We start from the raw sequence: 18,438 nt of genomic DNA on the forward strand, positions 1-18,438 counted from the left end.
GTTAAATTACCCTTTTCCATGATACACAGATTTATATTGAGTTTGCCTTTTGTTCACTGGTGTCTTAATTCATAAATTAGCTGACAGCTGAGTTAAAAGTGCTTAAAACTAGCAGCTGTGTTAATCTGCTTGCAGCTTCAGAAAATAAGCTTAAATGTAGAGCACAATTTCTTGAGTCTACTTACAAATTCCCAAAGTAGTTTGTTGAACTGGGAGTTTGACAGCCATGGTTAAAGCTGCAAAATTGACTGGCCTGCTGATGTTGAGAGATACGTATATAAAATGTGATAAGGAAAATAGTAATAATCTATGTTAAGAATAGACTTTGTGCTTCTAAAAAAAGTAGATCTTATGTACCATGCCTGTGCCAAGCTGCAAGGATGCAACAAGGAACAAGTCACATCCTCTTGAGAAACGTGCTCACACATAGGAATACTGGGTGATGGTGAAATTAGCTATCACTGCCCTCCATTCTATCCAAGGTGATGGGATTAATGATTCTTTCAGGCGTTGGTCTAAGTGGTGGAGATAACATCAATAAAACAGTCCCTTTGGGGCACTTGGAAACTAAAAAGAGGTGTAAAATCAATATAAGAAATATGCAGGATACACTGATAATAGATAGATTTTGCTTGAAAAAAACTTTATTGTGGTAAGTGTTTTCTTTATGAAATTACAGGGAAAATTTACGTGTGAAGAGGGAAAGCTTAAAAAAATCATAATACCCAACTTAAATGGCAGAGCTACGGATTCTAATTTTTGCACACAGAAGAAGCTGTCCCCTTAAAGCACTACTTTCTGATCTAAATGTCTTAATAAAGTGGAAGTGTCAATTCTGACTACCCTTGAGTCCTGGGTAGCCTGCAGCCCAGAAACAGCTAGAAAACACTGAATACCTGTTATCATAGGACAGCAAGTTTAGCTTTTCTCAGGAAGGCAATTGGGCCACCTATAAGACATGTCTCTATTGGCACAGGGGCAAATCCGAGTTAAGTATTGGTGGGCTTCTTAGTGCTTTCATGGGTTGTGTTTTAGTAGAAACTGAATTGGGTGCAAGGTAATTGCCTTTAATTTCGCTCTTCTATACCACCGCCAGAACTTCCTTACTTAGAATTTTACTTAAATCTATTTACCTTTTATATTAAATTCAGTTTTAAAGGGAGCCACTTTCACAGCGGAAGAGCGGGGGTGCTGGCCCAGGACATAGCCCTTGGAGGGTGGATTTGGACATCTCAGGGTGCCCCACCCCCGGGGCAAGGGGTGCAAACAACTCTGCCTTTATTTCCTCATCCCTTCCCCAGCTGTAGTCTCAGACTGCAGAATGAGTGACCCTAAGTAAATCCCAGGCCTGGCACTTCTGTCCTTCCTCTGAGCCTGGGGGCTCACTGTATAGTCGGAATCTTTCACGGATGCTGCCCTAAGTATCCAGGCCATCTAGAAATTCCTGCACCCCCACCCGCAAGTACCGCGGAGACTTGGTTGCATCGGGTTTGAGCCAACTGCATTCACCTGTTGTCTGTCCCTCACCTGTCTCCAAGGGGTCAAGGAGCCTCACCCAGCGACTGCAGACTGCAGGGCTGGGAGAGGACGGCCCGACCCCAGTTGCCTTTGGCTCTTGTCTGCGCTATAGATTTAACCCAGGGCGGGGTGACCAGGGCCCCTGCCCCGACCTACCAGCTAAAAATCTGAAATAGGACCCACACCGCACGTTGGAAAATGCAGTTCAAGTCGCCTCGGCCTTTATGTTGGGTATAAAATGGAAAAAACTCCCCCCTAAGCTTATGCAAAGATATATGCAAATGAAGCTGTAAGAAAATAGTGCTAGCCACTCCTTGCCAACATGATTGCCTTCATATGTAGAAAGTCGTCACTGTATAAACTGATCATTCCAGAAAAATCTCGACTATTCCCAGCGTAGTTTGGAGCCAGCAGTTGAAGCTTAGAAACTAGAACTGTCACCCAAGAACTTAGATTTCATAACGCTTAACTGGAAGCTATATTTCCATGTGAATGGGGCAGTCTTTGCTGTTGGGTCCATAAAATATGTTATTAGGAGCCTCAAAACGTGATGCTTTCACGTTGTCGGCTGTCTCCGAGGTAGGCGGGAAAAAACCAGACTCCTTTACACCTGGGATATCTCCGAGGGGATCACAACTGCCTACCAGTTCCTACACGTGCTGAGAGCGTGGGAAAGAAGGGAAAAATAAAAGGGGAAACTGCCAGGACTTAAGATGTCCGCTCAAAGCCGCTTCGATCTCGCAGGAAGGGCCTACCCGCTTCCAAAATGTCCGCCCGCAGTCCTGACGTCACTCGGCCGGCTTCATCAGGCCGGAGAGCCAGCGCGCTCCAATCAGGGCTCGGTCCCCTCACCCACTGCCCTGATTCGCGTCACTTCCGGTGGTGCAGCAGCCATTTTGTCAGTCGCCAGCGGAGCCCGCGCGCTGCCGAAGTGCAGTTCCCCCTGGTTACCGAGTCGTCGGTTCTCCCTGCGCGCTGCGGGCGCCGTCGGGGAGCACCCAGAGCAGACACAGCCGTTCCTCCCGGCCGGGCCGCAGCCGCTGTCGCACCCGCCCGGGCCCGGCGCGCTGTCCTCCCCCGCGGCTGACAGGCGCCCTCAGGGAGCCGCCGCCAGCGATGTCAAGCGAAGAGAGCTACCGGGCCATCCTGCGCTACCTGACGAACGAGCGCGAGCCGTACGCGCCGGGCACCGAGGGCAATGTCAAGCGCAAGATCCGCAAGGCGGCCGCCTGCTACGTGGTGCGCGGCGGGACCCTGTACTACCAGCGGCGGCGGCGGCACCGCAGGACCTTCGCGGAGCTCGAGGTGGTGCTGCAGCCCGAGCGGCGCCGCGACCTCATCGAGGCGGCGCACCTGGGCCCGGGCGGCACGCACCACACCCGCCACCAGACCTGGCACGACCTGTCCAAGACGTACTGGTGGCGAGGTAGGCGCCCGCCGGCGGCCCGCGCAGGCCGCTGCCGGCCGAGCCGCGGGCGGGGGACGCGACCCGAGCCGCACTTCCCACAGGAAGGAGGGCGGCGCGGGGCGGGCGCCGGGAGGGCGCGGGGCGGCGGCGCCGGGGGCGGGGACGCGGCGGCCGGCCCGCCCCTCGGCCTGAGGCGGCGCTCGGCGCGGGCAGCGGCGCCCGGGAGGCCGTGCGGGGCCCGAGCGCTCCGGCCTGGTCTTCAGGGCGGCGGCCGCGCGCGGGAGGAGCGGACGGAGGCTCCGCGGCTCTGCCGTGCGGCCGCTCAGGGGGCCGGCGGGGCGGGGCGCGGGCCTGGGAGCCTGGTCCCCGCGTCCAGCGCGCCCCGCCGGCCCGCGAGGTGAACTCGGGAGAGCCGGTCACTTGGCCGGGCGTCAGGCAGTGAGACGACAGGGCTTCTGATTTTGTCGTCGACACTGTGGGGTGGCCCTTCCTGCTGTGCCTTAGAGAGCGCCTCCGAGCGTCAGAAGCCGTCCAGCCCTGCGTGCTTAGTCTTCCCAAGTGCTTTCCCTTAGTCCACGCTCTGTTGTCAGCCGGGATCTGAATCAAGTGGCCCTGCAGAGACGCAGCCGTGAAGGGCCCGTGCGGAGTGACGGCTGCGCGCGTTCGGATGCGTTTGGGCAGGCATTGTTTTCCTGAGCAGATGTCTCGGGTTCAATATTTTACGACGTGCCGAAGGTATTAATTATAGCTAAAGGTAGCATCGCTCAGGCTTTTACGTGCACGTCTAGTTCTGAGCACTTAATTCATTCATTTGGTTCTCCTGAGACCTCGTGAGGCGGCGACTTTGTACCTCGACTTTACAGACGGGAAACTACAAGCGCCCGGAGGCTAAATGTGTCGGAGGTCAGACAGCTGACCCTTGTGCTTTCACTCTTAACCCCATTCGGTGGTGCATGTGGGGTTGAGTGTTCGCGAAATAACTGAGGCCGTGTTCACGTTAGCTTAGTTAGAGGAGAGAGGGATTCGTGGTCCTGTCCCGTTTCGACGCCCGTAAACGTGCAGGGCGGCTGTTCCTAATAGGGCGCTGCAGCCCCGGGAGGGGGGCGCCGGGGTCCTTGCCGACGATCCGCAGGGTCCGGATCATTTCCAGAACGGGGCGAAAGCGTGATGCGCCTTCCTCACTCACCGTCTCTCGAGAACAAGAACGCGGTGGAGTGTTCCTGGGGCTGCGTGACACGTGATGCTACGGCAGTAGATTGACTGCAGGAGGGTCTGTCCTCTGTCAGGCCGCACGTTAAAAGGACTTGTAAAAATGTGAAGCAGTGCCACTCTTCTCACTAGTTTTTTTGTTTTGTTTTGGAAAATAGTTATTTTTCACAAAACTGCTGTTTTTGTTAGCATTTAATAGGTTTATTATGTTATTTGGCCTCATTTTCTATTGTTTCAATATTTACTCATTTAAAATAGGAAGCTATAGTCGGTAAACCTTGGAGTTCGCCCTTGACTACTAGCTCTTCATTTTGACATTTGTTACATTAACACTGCTTGTTTACTTGTTTCTTTGTTATAGGCCTATTAGAATTGACAACGCTCCGTAGACAGAAAAAATATACACTTAATCCAATCCTGGAATGGAAGGAGTTTTCAATAGTCAGTTCCTTTATAAATAATTTGTTTCTAAATTTTGAAAGCTCCTTCATAACCAACTTATATAACAGGCTTTTGAGTAATTGAGAGTGCTGGAGCTGATCAGTTCTAGTTGTAGAGATGGTATCTATAACAGGTATGGGTAGTGGTCTAGAATTGATAATTGATAGACATTTTTAGCTGTCACTTTTTACCACGCCATGCACAGAAAACCAGCTCTCCAGATCAACAGACTCCAAAGCCGTTGTAGACTTTATCTGGGAGCTAAGAAGATTTGATCAGTGTAGATTCCAGGAAAAGAACTATGCCAAAGGCAGTCTGCTAGAAGCTGCACCGGGGCTAGTTTACTGGCACTGGTCATTTATGCTGCTTTTTCTGGAGTGCTGCCATCAGAAGTTCTGTTCTAGTGCTCAGGCAAGTTTGTAGCAACTTCCTTGTGTGAGCGCAGTGGAAAGCTCTGGCTCAGTGCCCAGAGTTTACATATAGCAAATTTATTTCAGAAAGTAAAATGTTAGTGGATACTTGCACCCTCAACCCCCTTATTTTAATCCTATATTGTAATTTGTGCTGGAGTTCCAAAATAAATGACTCTTCTCCTGCCTCAGTCAAATGCTGATGTGGGGATCGACAGGTAAATACTTCCAAAATGTGAAGAGAAAATTAAATTAGGAGGGGCAAAAAAGGTTAAACTAGCAAAACTGTGTGTTATAATAGGTTCAATTAGCTGCCTGCAGAAGTTCCTACCCTAAGAACTGATTTTTCCTTAGACTATGGGGCTAGATTGATGCTACTGTTAGCTAATTCAGAAGAGGAGGATGTAATCTCTAGAAAATCCACTGAGAGCCCTGTCTATGGAAATGATGCTGTAACTAACCACTTGTAGCCTCTTTGAAGAATAAGCAAAAACCCTGAAGACTAATATGCATGGACCTAGGCGCGCTGAACAGGGGGTGCTCATTGTGTCCAACGCTGGTGGAGAGGGAGGTTCTTGAAAGGCTGACAGGAGCAAATTGTTCAATTTCGCAGTGGTTCTCAGCCAGGGACAGTTTTGCCTCCCAGGGGACATCTGGCTGTGTCTGGAAACAGTTTTGGTTGTCCCAACTGGTGGTGGTGGTTGAGGGGTTGTTATTGACTTCTAGTTGTGTAGAAGTCAGGGATGCTTCTAAACATGCTCCAACGCACAGGACAGGACACCCCACCCCCACCCCCACTCCCCCCCCCCACACACACACACAATCATCTGGCCCAAAATGTCGACACTGCTGAAGTTGAGAAACTCTGCTCTAGCGTGAGAAACTGTTCCTCCAGTTGTTTTCTTAGAGGACTGTCCGCAGAGCTCATTGATTTTCCTTTGTTCTGAGTCTACGCTCAGTGAAGAACTTTTAAATGGTAACTTGATGTTTTATGTGGACTTTTTTTGGGGGGGGGGGTACCAGAGAGGCTGACCAGTGAATATTATTTAACAAATACTTACGTTGTAGTTACTGTGTGTCAGACACTGTTCAAAGTGCTTTATAAATATTAGCATTTAATCATCGAAACAGTCCTGGGAGGTAAGTGGTATTATCCCGATTTTACAGTTGATGTCACATAGGCACAGAGAAGTTTGGTGACTTGGCTGTGGTCACAAAGTTAGTGGATTCAAATTTTGCTGCATAGGTAATTTCAATCCCTTGTAGTAATTTCCTTCTCTTATAATAATAGTCAGTTAACTGTTTGCACATTGATGTCTTTTGAGTGGTTAACTTGAGTCAGATTTTTTCAGCTTAATCAGCTTTTGGTAAACTAAGGAGGTCAGGTTTCTGAATCTGTAAAGCTAGATTTAAGGTGATCCCATCAAAACACTAACATTCAAGTTAAAAAGCTTAACAAAACAGGATAGGGTGATTTTTGAGACAATTGATCAACTATCATACGTTAATATAATTCTTTTTCCTGCAATTTTTCTTAATATTTCATCCTTGTTCAAATACTTTGTGTAGTTTCTCTAATACATTTGAACTCAGCCAGTTAATAGTTTAATAAAACCTCTGCTGTATGCAGAGTATACAGAACTGTGTAGAATCATAAATGTTTAGAAATACAACCAAAGTTAATTAGAAAAAACTGCTGCTTCTTGTCTTTATTTTGGTATTGAAACTTCCATAGCAGCACTATTCCCTAAATATTTTTCTTACTTAGAAATTCTACTTATATCTATTCTCTTACATATTTCTTCTCTCACTCACATACCCATATACTGTTTTTTTACTGTGGTAAAATATACATAACAAAGTTTATCATTTTAATCATTTTTAAGTGTACACTTCAGTGGCATTAAGTACGTTCATGTTGTGCAGTTGTCGCAACTACTCATCTTCAGAAATTTTTCATTATCCCAACCCATTTACTTTTTTTTTTTTTTTACAGAGGATGAACATCTTTTCATTTTTTTATAAAGAGAATGAAAGTTTTTTCTGTTTACTCACAATTGTATGTAAAATATATATCCATCCAGCCTTTTTATCAGTTTTTTAAAGATTTTGTTTTTTCCTTTTTCTCCCCAAAGCCCATACATAGTTGTATATTCTTCGTTGTGGGTTCTTCTAGTTGTGGCGTGTGGGACGCTGCCTCAGCGTGGTCTGATGAGCAGTGCCATGTCCGCGCCCAGGATTCGAACTAACGAAACACTGGGCCGCCTGCAGCGGAGCACGCGAACTTAACCACTCGGCCACGGGGCCAGCCCCCTTTTTATCGGTTTTTTAAAACCTGCTCACTATACCTCATACAGGTATAGACTTATTATTGACTTTAACATTTCAGACACTAGAATATAGCCTGCTACTCTCTAGATATGCACATGTAAATGTCTTTTTATGAAGTTATATTTAACCCCAACCCATTATTTCCTCAGTTATGCTTTGAAGTATTCTGCAAACACACACTTTTGGCAAATACTTAGGTTAAACAGGTTTCCTCATTGTAGAACTCTGAGCTTCTAATATAATATCTGTTATGTGTGTCTAAAATGAGAATATAATTTTCTGAACGTATTAGTTCAGTGTGTACTTTTTTAGTAAGTATGGGACATAATACAATTTGAGAAATACTGCTTGGATACTCTCTGAAGGTTGAAGGTGCAAGGAACTTGGTATAATTTGACATCTTGAAACTCTTTTCAGGAGTTTACTATATACCTCTGTATCAGTTTAGCTAATTAGCCTTTTCATTTGCATTGTATTTGGGAATTGTGAGGGAAAGAAGTTTCTGCCACAGGGTTGGACACATGTGTTCTTGGGTAAGTAGCATAATATATTGGAAATCACGTGGCTTCTGGAGGCCCACCTATGCAGTTTACTGGATGTGACTTTGAACAAGTTTATTACCTCTTAGGGCTTCATTCTTCTCCTCTGTAGAATGGGAACTGAATGTCCTGCCTTACCAGGATGATGCCAGGGAGGAGGTTTGTGTGTGTATAACAAGTGTTCCAGGGGCCGGCCCGGTGGCACAGTGGTTAAGTGCGCATGTTCCGCTTGGGTGGCCCAGGGTTCGCCGGTTCAGATTCCAGGTACAGACATGTCACCACTTGGCAAGCCATGCTGTGGCAGGTGTCCCACATATAAAGTAGAGGAAGATGGGCACAGATGTTAGCTCAGGACCAGTCTTCCTTAGCAAAAAGAGGAGGATTGGCAGCAGATGTTAGCTTAGGGCTAAACTTCCTCAAAAAAAAAAAGTGTTCCTCCTTGCTCACTACCCCTACCCCTACCCCAGCTTGCTGGGCTGGAAGTTGAAATTCAGAATAAGGTTAGATTGTGTATGCTATTACTTCATACAACCCTAAAATCTCAGCTTTCAAAAACAAGAGGTTTATTTTACATTCTCATTACAAGTTTTGGTTGTGGTCCTGTTCAGATTGCAGATTGGCTCCGCCTGTCTTTTCATCTGCAGTTCGGGCTAAAGGACAGATCCATATTGAACATGCTGTTCTTTGGGAGAGGGCACAAAGATCAGAGAACTAATGGGAAACAGTGCTTCTTAAAGCTGCTAACGAGACATGGTACACATCATATCCATTCGTAGTTCCGTTGGCCAAAGCAAATTGCATGGTCAAGTCTGGTGATGGTAGGGTGGAGAGGTATTAGCTTGAACCACGTTATGTTACTTTTATGAAGGTCAAAAACAGTTGAATATTGGCAGTTTCATTTAGTTATTGTATAAATGAGTTGCAACTCACGTGGAAATGGCTGGTGCTACATAATCATCCTGTATGATGGGGAAGTGAATAACAAGGAATAAACAACAAAACAGTCTACCTGAGCATGGAAGCAAACCATCGTTTATAAGCTTGTAACTTTGAAAAAATGTATTTTACTTTCTAAAGAACTCTCTACATTATGGGGCATGGGTGTGTCTGCACTTATGCACTCGAACATACATTAGTGTACACAGATTAAATAATCAGCAACATAATATATTCTTCAATTTCCAAATAAGAACAGTATTAAATTTGACTTGTTAATTTTTATTTTCATTATAGGTATATTAAAGCAAGTCAAAGATTACATTAAACAGTGTAGCAAATGCCAGGAGAAACTAGATCGTTCCCGTCCAATATCAGATACTTCAGAAATGTTGGAAGAATTGGGACTAGACCTTGAATCTGGAGAAGAAAGTAATGAATCGGAGGATGACCTGAGCAACTTTACTTCACCTCCAACTACAGCCTCCAAGCCTGCAAAAAAGAAGCCAGTATCCAAACATGAACTTGTATTTGTAAGTGGAGCTTTCCGTTGGCTTTAACATTTGTTAACTAGGGTGTTAGTATTGGTTGTCATCGTAAATTTTTTCTTAAACCACTAAAACTGCTTGACTGTTGGCACTGGCATTGAAGATTTAAGCAGGTCTGTGTCTAAAGTAGTGTACTATGTTGTTGTATATACTAAAAGTATGCTAATATTGTCTGTTTGTTCATCATAAATATTCCTGTTGTTTCTTCTCTTCAGAATGCAACTTGTTAATTTGTTGTTAATTGCTCCTCCTCTCTTCCTGATTAATGGTATATTGGTACAGGTAGACAGAATACTTTTCTGAAAGCAGTCTGGGTCTTGCAGCAAGGTTAAATTAAGCTGGCTAGGTCTTTGTTTTTTGCCTGCATTAGCTTCATACATCATCAAATTTCTGACTAGTAAGGAGAGGCAGGCTGCAAGAAGTGAAATGCAGGTTTTCTTTGGGTCAAATAGAATGAACATAGCAAAAAATAGCAACAACAACATATGTTTTTATTTAAATACAAGGATAATAAAGAATATCAGGTTCTTTTTTCCTATTAATTAGTGGTATCTTTTAAAAGGGAATAATGTGTCTTGTTTTAAATTCTGTTAAGGGTAGAAATACAGATGATATATAATACAACTCTTGGTCTCAAACTTATTTTGAAAGGTTGACACCAAAGGAGTGGTGAAACGTTCTTCTCCAAAACATTGTCAGGCTGTCTTAAAACAGCTGAACGAACAGAGGCTCTCCAACCAGTTCTGTGATGTTACTTTGTTAATTGAAGGAGAAGAGTACAAAGCTCATAAATCTGTTTTGTCAGCTAATAGCGAATATTTTCGAGATCTTTTTATTGAGAAAGGAGCTGTTTCCAGTCATGAGGCAGTGGTGGATCTTTCTGGTAAGAATTTTCTCATATTTCTTGCTTTTTGTGTATAAGTACGTACTGGAAGAAGGGGGTGTGTGTGTCATACAAACTCAAGCTTTGTGCTCAGGTGGGAGGAGCCCACTTACAGCGGCAGGCTAAGCTGAACTGAAAAGGTCCTTCCTACTGGCCAGTGTCCAAGCTTCAGTTATAGAAAAGCTTGTCTTTTCCTGTCACTGCCTCTTAGGCAAGACAATTGTGGCAGTAGAAGAATTTCTGGGATTCACACTGTTAAAGGTAGTTTGAGAGAAATCCATAACTGCATCACTGTTACTACACTAAACAAATATGTTACTTAGAAATGGACTGCTTATGTCTTATGTTGTAGCTTGTGTAATTAGCACTTTTGTAAGTCTGTTGTCTTTTTGTTTTTTAAGAATAATGATTAGAATTCATTAGGTTCAATAATCAAACTGTCAATGTAGAATAATCAAAATTCCAGGTGTGTTTTTTGTTTCTTTGTTTTCATTATTATTATTGTAAATGAATAATTTAACTTTCTTTTGGCCTCACTAGAACTTATATATTGGCTTAGGAGTCAACAAATGAAAATTTAGGAAGAATTAAAATAGGTAATCCTATTTATACATTTTCTCATAATATTAACTTGCTGTAACTCTTGAAGCACTGACATCACTGTGTGAAATGTTGTTTCCCTTTTCTGAAACAAAAAAGTGACTTTATCCAGGTGTATAAACACTTACCTAGTTAACCACTGATCCTTTTCTACCTTATTTTTTAAACCCACCTTTTCTGGGAAGACAAATACATATATTTTTCCTTAGCAGTAACTGTATGTTTAATTACTAAAAAAAAATCTATTAAGCATCCACTGTGTGCAAGAAACTAGCCTAGGCTCTGGGGATACAATAGTGAGCAAAAACTTTTATGGAACATAAAGTTGCTTTACATTCTATTAGTGATTTTTTTTTTCTGGGTTTGCTGACTCAGAGGAGAGAATATGTCTTATACTGGGCCATCTGAATAATTAAACTCATCACAGGTGTGGTCTTGACACAAGTTAGCTTTGGAATTTTTTTCCTATCTTTCATGCACCTGCAGCAGAAAGAGAGCAGCATATGAATATTGCTCTTTTCCAGTTTCTCAGGAGCTTGTAGCAGATGAAATGTCTGCCCCGAGGTAACTGTAGCACAGCATCCTCATATTCCAAAACAATCTTCAGTTAGTCTTCATTCCATATGCTAGTTTTTTTTTTTTTAAAGATTTTATTTTTTCCTTTTTCTCCCCAAAGCCCCCCGGTACATAATTGTATATTCTTTGTTGTGGGTCCTTCTAGTTGTGGCACGTGGGACGCTGCCTCAGCGTGGTTTGATGAGCAGTGCCATGTCCGCGCCCAGGATTCAAACCAACGAAACACTGGGCCGCCTGCAGCGGAGCCCGCGAACTTAACTGCTCAGCCACAGGGCCAGCCCCCCCATATGCTAGTTTTTATATATTGTCCAGCAAATAGGGTGTAAACCAATAGCAGGTAAAGTGGACATTATGAAAAATTGTTTGATTTCAATATTAAGTACTACTTATAAAATATGTGTACAGTATCAAAGACAGTGATAAAATGTACATCTTTAGTTACCTAGTTCAATATAATTGAATTTATCAGTATATTCTTTCATGTTTATGCTTTTAAAAAATTATTCTCAGTCATAAAGATATTTTCGTATGTGGTCTTTTTAAATTTTTATAATTTTTCTTTCATATTTAACTTTTAATCTATTGGGAATTTATTTTTGTCACTGTTAGATAGATCTTCGATTTCATTTTTCCCCGTTTGGATCATCACTTGTCTCAGAAACATTTAGTGAAAACTTCATTGACCATGCAGATTCTCTTACAGAACAAATTTCCCTGTGTGTTTGGTGCTGATCCTAGGCTTTGTTCTGGTGTTGGTTGTCTCTTCCTACGCTACTGTCGCTTGGTCTTAATTCCCTTAGCTTTATAACAATAAGAAAAGTCTCCCACCTTATTATTCAGGTGAGTCTTAGTTATTCATAACCTTTTGCTCTTCCATACAGACTGTAAAAGCAGCTGGTCAACTTCCACAAAAAGAAAAGAGTGCATTTTGGTAGAGAATACATTGAATTAATAAAGTTTTAGAGATTTGTCCATAAAGGTCTCACACATCTTTTGTTAGGTTATTCCAAGGTACTTTATACTTTTTATTACTATTATAATTTGTTCCTTCTTAAAATTATATAATTTCTGATTTATTTTTGGTGTATATTGATTTTTTATAAGTAGTGCTGCTAGAGTCCCTTAGTCATTCAGACATTTATCTATAGATTCTTTGAGATTTTCCACATAAAACAAATATCTTACTGCTAATAATAATGGCTTTGTTTCTACCTTTTCAGTTGTTATATTTTGAACTTTTTTCCTTTGCTTTACAATGCTGTCCAAGACCTCAATAAAATAGCAGTTGAATAGAAATGGTGATGGAAGCTTCATTTAACTCATTCCCATTTCTAAAGAAAGTGCATTTTTACCATGAATATATTATTTGGTAAATATTTTAAATAGATAGCTCTATGCTCCCTTTAACATTAAGGAATTTCCCTCTGAAGTGAGTGTTGACTTACCACATACTTTTTCTGTATCTATCAAGACCATCTTTATTTTTCTCATTCTGATAATGTGAGAAATTACATTGATTTTCTAATGTTAAGCTAATTTTTCATTCCTGAGATAAATCCAGTTTAGTCATCTATCACCTTTGTATAAATTTCTGTGTTAGGTTTTCTAACATTGTTTAGAACATTTGCATCTATATTCATGAGTAATTTTCCTTTTTTTTTCCACACTGTCATGTTTTGATATCAGAGTTGGTCTAGTCTTATAAAATGTGTGTTCCCTACTGGTTTTACATACGCTGAAATAGTTACTATGAGATTAGAATTATTTGTTTCTTGAATGTTTGGTAGAATGGTGGCTAAAATTGCCTGGGTCTTAGTGGACCATGTGGGAAGATTTTTAACTAGCAATTTGACAAGTTTAATTAAAGATTAGGGAATTAATTATTCAGGTTTTCTGTTGCATCTTGAGTAATTTATAGAAAGTGTGTGTGTGTGTGTGTGTGTGTGTGTGTGTGTGTATGTGTATATATATCTTTTTTTTGTTTTTGAGGAAGATTAGCCTTGAGCTAACATCTGCTGCCAATCCTCCTCGTTTTTTTGCTGAGGAAGACTGGACCTGAGCGAACATCATGCCCATCTTCCTCTACTTTATATGTGGGACGCCTGCCACAGCATGGCTTGCCAAGCAGTGCGTAGGTCCACACCCGGGATCTGAACCAGCGATCTCCGGCCTGCCAAAGCAGAATGTGTGAACTTAAGTGCCGAACCACCAGGCTGGCCCCTAGAAAGTTATATTTTTATCAGCTTGTCCATTTCATCTAAATTTTCAAGTTTATTGGCACAAAATTTTTCATGATGTTCTCTTCTAAATGTCTCCAGAGACTATAAATAATGTCTGTTTCGTTCCTCATGTTGGTTATTTGTGCCTTTTCTTTTATTTAAAAATTTTTCTTACTAGGGATTTGCTGCCTTTTTTTTTAACTCCTGGCTTTAGCTTGGAGAAAAACTACAACTTTACTACTGTACAGTTTTACTACTATCATTATGTAGTGACTCTCTTTATCTTTAATGATGCTTTTCACCCTTAAAGTCTGTGTTAGATGCTATTGTAAACAATATTTTCTATTTTAGCTGCTATGTAAATATGTTTTAGCTATGTAAGCAATATTTTTGTTAATATTTGCCTAGGATATCTTTCTTCCATCTTTTATTTTCAATCTATTTGTGTATCCTTATATTTTAGATGTCTCTTTAAGCATCATATTTCTGGATTTTGTTCTTAATCCAACATGAGGATCTTTGACTTTTAACTGTCCTGCATGGAAATTGTTGGGCTCCCTAAACTCAACATTTGAGATTATTGTCTTTCATCAGTTGAGAAAAATTCTCAGCCAGTATCTCTTCAAAAATTGTCCCTGCCTCGTTCTCTCTTCTGCCTTTCTGAAACTCCAGTTATACGCTCTCACTTTATATTTTGTATCTCTTAATCTCTCTTTCATGTTTTGTTCATCTCTTTGTAGATTATTCTGGAAAATTCTAGTTCACTCACTCTTTAGCTGTGTCTAAATTGCTGTTAAATTCATTTGAGCTTTTCATTCTAATTTCTGTTTTCCATTTTTAGAGGTTCTATTTAGTACTTTTTCAGTAGACCCTTTTGGGGGGCTACTTTGTATGATCTTTTGTTTTTTATTGATGTTATGCCAGCCTTTATTTTCTATATCTGATTATAGCAGTACTTAAAATCTTTGCTGGTGTGACTCATGCTGTTTGTTTCTGCTAGCTCTTGTTCATGATGCCTTGTTTCTTTGTGATTTTTTTTTAAAAAGTCTTTTTACACTGAATTCATATTCTTTGGAACTTCATGGGAAATCTTTTGAGTCCTGGGTTGAAGGTGTTTTCCACAGAGAAAACTTTTGATTCTTTATATGCTGAGGGCGTTACCAGACTGGGACCGCTTTAAATTCTCAGCTTGAGCTTTTTTTGACTACTGAAGTGCTATAGATTCAACAAAATAAAACACCAAATTAAGCCTGGCTTGTGGTCATGACTCCTCAGGGAAGATTTTTCTACCTCTTCCACTCTGTGCTGGGGCGCTGAATATATTTAAATAATATATATATATATTTTTTTAAAGATTTTATTTTTTTCCTTTTTTCTCCCCAAAGCCCCCCGGTACATAGTTGTATATTCTTGGTTGTGGGTTCTTCTAGTTGTGGCATGTGGGACGCTGCCTCAGCGTGGTCCGATGAGCAGTGCCATGTCCGCGCCCAGGATTCGAACCAACGAAACACTGGGCCGCCTGCAGAGGAGCGCGCGAACTTAACCACTCGGCCACGGGGCCAGCCCCCTATTTAAATAATATTTTTAAATATTTTTATCTAGCTTTTTTTTTAAGTGGGTCAATCAGGGAGGGTATTTTAGTCTGCCATACTGCTGGATGTGGAATTTCCTGTCATAAGTTTTCTATGTATGACCGTTGTTGTCTGTTTTTTAAAATTTTGGTAAAAAACACAGAATATAAAATTTACCCTCTTAATGATTTTTAAGTGTACAGTTCGCTGTTGTTAATTGTATTCATGTTGTGTTAACAGATCCCTAGAACTTTTTCATCTTGCAAAAATGTCCATCTCCTTTTGATTACAGTGTTTTGCAGAATGTGTGTATGTGTATGTAAAAAAACTAGGGTAAAAACAAAATACCAAAATTATCTGCCTGTTATCTCCTGGAAGTACGATTATAAGTGATTTTTATTATTTTCTTTTGTGTTTTATATATTTTGCAGTAAACCTATGACTTGTACCTTTGAAAAAATAGTTTTAGATATTTAAAGTCTTATTTGGAACAGTGTTAATTCTTTTATGGGAAATTTTTCTTCTGACTTCAGACTTAGAAATTAAAGAGGTCCTAGGTAAAAGACCAAACTACAGGATTTTGTTGGTGTGTCGTGTTTGTTGTTTGTTTTAAGAAATATTCTTACTTACCTCAAGCTTTTTGGTCTCGTGATTTGTGGCAGGATTAATTGGCTTCAGCCTATTTAATTATCAGCTTTCCTAGGAATGGCAGAATTAGCCGTGATGATCATGTTGATATGTAGTCCCCTCAGTTTTCAGTCTGACTCCTAATGTATCTCACAGTTCGAGGCTTCCCATTACACCTGTTCATCCCCTATCTGCCTGTGTAAAAGGACCACATTTTATGTACCTTGAGTCAAAACTGAAAAGTGCAGCAAGTGTGAGTTTTTAAAGGCTTGCTTTGGCTCTCTATATTTTGATAAGAGACCTCTAAGATAAATTATTATATGAGAAAAGCAAGACATAGAACAGTATATGTAAGATGACATCTACTATGAGATGAGGAATAATATTTGCTTGACTGTATAAAGAAACTGGAAAGCTGTACACATTCTTAATCATGGAGGTGGAATTGGACCTATCACTGTGTCTTCTGAGTTTTGAATCATGAATATTAAAAATGGCTTTGAAAATGAAGTACTGAGAACTTAGAAAAGAGAGAAACTGATCTTATTTTCTCATATAAAATAAAAATGTAATACCTCATAGTAATTATTTCGTTCTTTAGTCCAGGGATAGGCAAACTATAGCCCAAAGGCCAGTTCTCCTTTCCCTCCCTTTTGTAAATGAAGATGTATTGGAACACGGCCACACCCATTTGTGTACATACTGTGTATGGCTCTTCTTTCCAGCTACAATGGCCCACTGACACCTTATGTCCTGAAATGTTTATTATGTGATTCTTTACAGAAAAATTTTGCTGACTCCTACCATAGACCTTGTTTTTACGTTTTTAGTGTAGAACCCATTGTTCACAATCCAATTTTTATATGGACTTCTATGAAAATATACAGCTACACTTACTGAAGTGAGGTTAGGGGACAGGTTGGTTGAACCCTGCCTACTCACCTACCTCCCTCTCTTTTTTTACCCTCCATTCTCCAGCAGCTGTTTCTTGAGGGGAATTTGAGGAACCCCCGGGGTTCTAAGGAGTACAGTTTGAAAATGACTGCCTTACAACAACTCTTTGAGGTAGTAAATCTGATATTATTTTCTATTTTAGGTATTCAGAGACTCGGCTCATGGAAGTGAGTTAGTCAAGGTTTAATATGCAACCAGAACACAAAACAAATCCAGGGTGTTTAATTGCAGAATAAATAGTTGTATTGGCCTTTATGTTCTATTTTATACTCTCATAATCGTATATTTTAATTGTTCTTATAAGATGTTTTAGTGGTGGTTTGACTTTTTTGTCCCCCATCTATCTTGTTTCCTACAGGTTTTTGTAAGGCAAGCTTCCTTCCTTTACTGGAATTTGCCTATACTTCTGTGCTGAGCTTTGACTTCTATAGCATGGCTGACGTAGCCGTCTTGGCTCGTCATCTTTTTATGTCAGAAGTTTTAGAAATCTGTGAAAGTGTACATAAACTAATGGAAGAGAAGCAGCTAACAGTATATAAGAAGGGTGAAGTACAAACTGTTGCATCTACCCAGGACTTAACAGAACAAAATGGAGCTACAGCGCCTCCTGTGGCCAGCAATGAGGGAACCACGACAACTTTATCTACTGAGCTTGGGGATTGTGAAATTGTCCTGCTGGTGAATGGAGACTTGCCAGAAGCTGAGCAGAATGGAGAGCTAGGACAACAGCCTGAGCCCCAGGTTTCTTCAGAGGCTGAAGCTGCTCTGTCACCTGCAGGCTGTATAACTGATTCCCATCCTGAAGTGCATTCTGTTGATTTAGTAACAAAAAACAGTCAGACAGAACTAGAAACTTTAAACAGCAGAGAAGATAGCACAGTTTCTAATGTTCATCCTAAAGCTTCAAAAGAGAATGTGATTAGTAGCTCTCCAGAAAACAGTGATATGGGAAATGATACATCAGCTGAGGACATCTGTGCTGAAGACATTACAGAGCCTAGGCAGAACTCTGGCCAGTCTTTAAACGATGAGGAAAATCCAGTTGCACCGACAGCAAAGCCAGACCTTGGCCCTGATAATGACACTTACAGAAGCAGGCTTCGGCAGCGTTCTGTTAACGAAGGGGGATACATCCGACTACACAAAGGAATGGAGAAAAAGCTGCAGAAACGGAAAGCCCTTCCTAAGTCAGCAGTACAACAGGTATGATGAGAAAAGAGTTGAGCTTTGTAGTTTTAGCTTTAGGTTGAAAGCATTTTACTGATAAACTTATGCCTGTCATGAAGATTCTTTTGGGAGGGAGGGGGAGTCAGGTGCAAGAAAGCAACTTAATGTTTTAAATATCAATAGTAATAAATGTGAAATTGAAATATTTATGACTCATGACTTTAAAAATCAAAATGAGCATATTTACTTAGATTATGCTTCCTATCCCTTAATTAGGTGGCCCAGAAATTAGTTCAAAGAGGAAAAAAGATGAAACAGCCAAAAAGAGATGCTAAGGAGAATACTGAAGAAGAAGCGTCCCATAAATGTGGGGAATGTGGAATGGTTTTTCAGAGACGATATGCCCTTATAATGCACACACTGAAACATGAGAGAGCTAGAGATTACAAGTGTCCTGTAAGTATCTGGAAAGCTAATTGAAGATGGCTCTAACTTCGTGAC

The 18,438-nt window shown here is 41.1% G+C and overlaps 1 protein-coding gene across 5 annotated transcripts in view; it reads left to right on the plus strand.

The window, feature by feature from the left end:
* Nucleotides 1-629: 629 nt before the first annotated feature.
* Nucleotides 630-18,438, plus strand: part of ZBTB11 (zinc finger and BTB domain containing 11) — a 28,832-nt gene continuing 11,023 nt past the window's right edge. The window contains exons 1-6 of one of the 5 annotated variants that reach the window (XM_070243846.1): nt 3,117-3,238; nt 3,303-3,661; nt 9,090-9,325; nt 9,992-10,223; nt 17,129-17,973; nt 18,214-18,393. In XM_070243846.1, coding sequence (XP_070099947.1) covers nt 9,182-9,325; nt 9,992-10,223; nt 17,129-17,973; nt 18,214-18,393 — 1,401 coding nt within the window. In that variant the 5' untranslated portion in view covers nt 3,117-3,238; nt 3,303-3,661; nt 9,090-9,181. Of the gene's footprint in view, nt 2,945-3,111; nt 3,830-3,981; nt 5,963-9,089; nt 9,326-9,991; nt 10,224-17,128; nt 17,974-18,213; nt 18,394-18,438 lie in introns of those variants that run through there. The other 4 variants (XM_023623842.2, XM_023623846.2, XM_023623844.2 and 1 more) reach the window with 4 other exon arrangements.

The sequence above is a fragment of the Equus caballus genome, chromosome 19, assembly GCF_041296265.1.
Source record: "Equus caballus isolate H_3958 breed thoroughbred chromosome 19, TB-T2T, whole genome shotgun sequence".
NCBI classification, from domain to species: domain Eukaryota; kingdom Metazoa; phylum Chordata; class Mammalia; order Perissodactyla; family Equidae; genus Equus; species Equus caballus.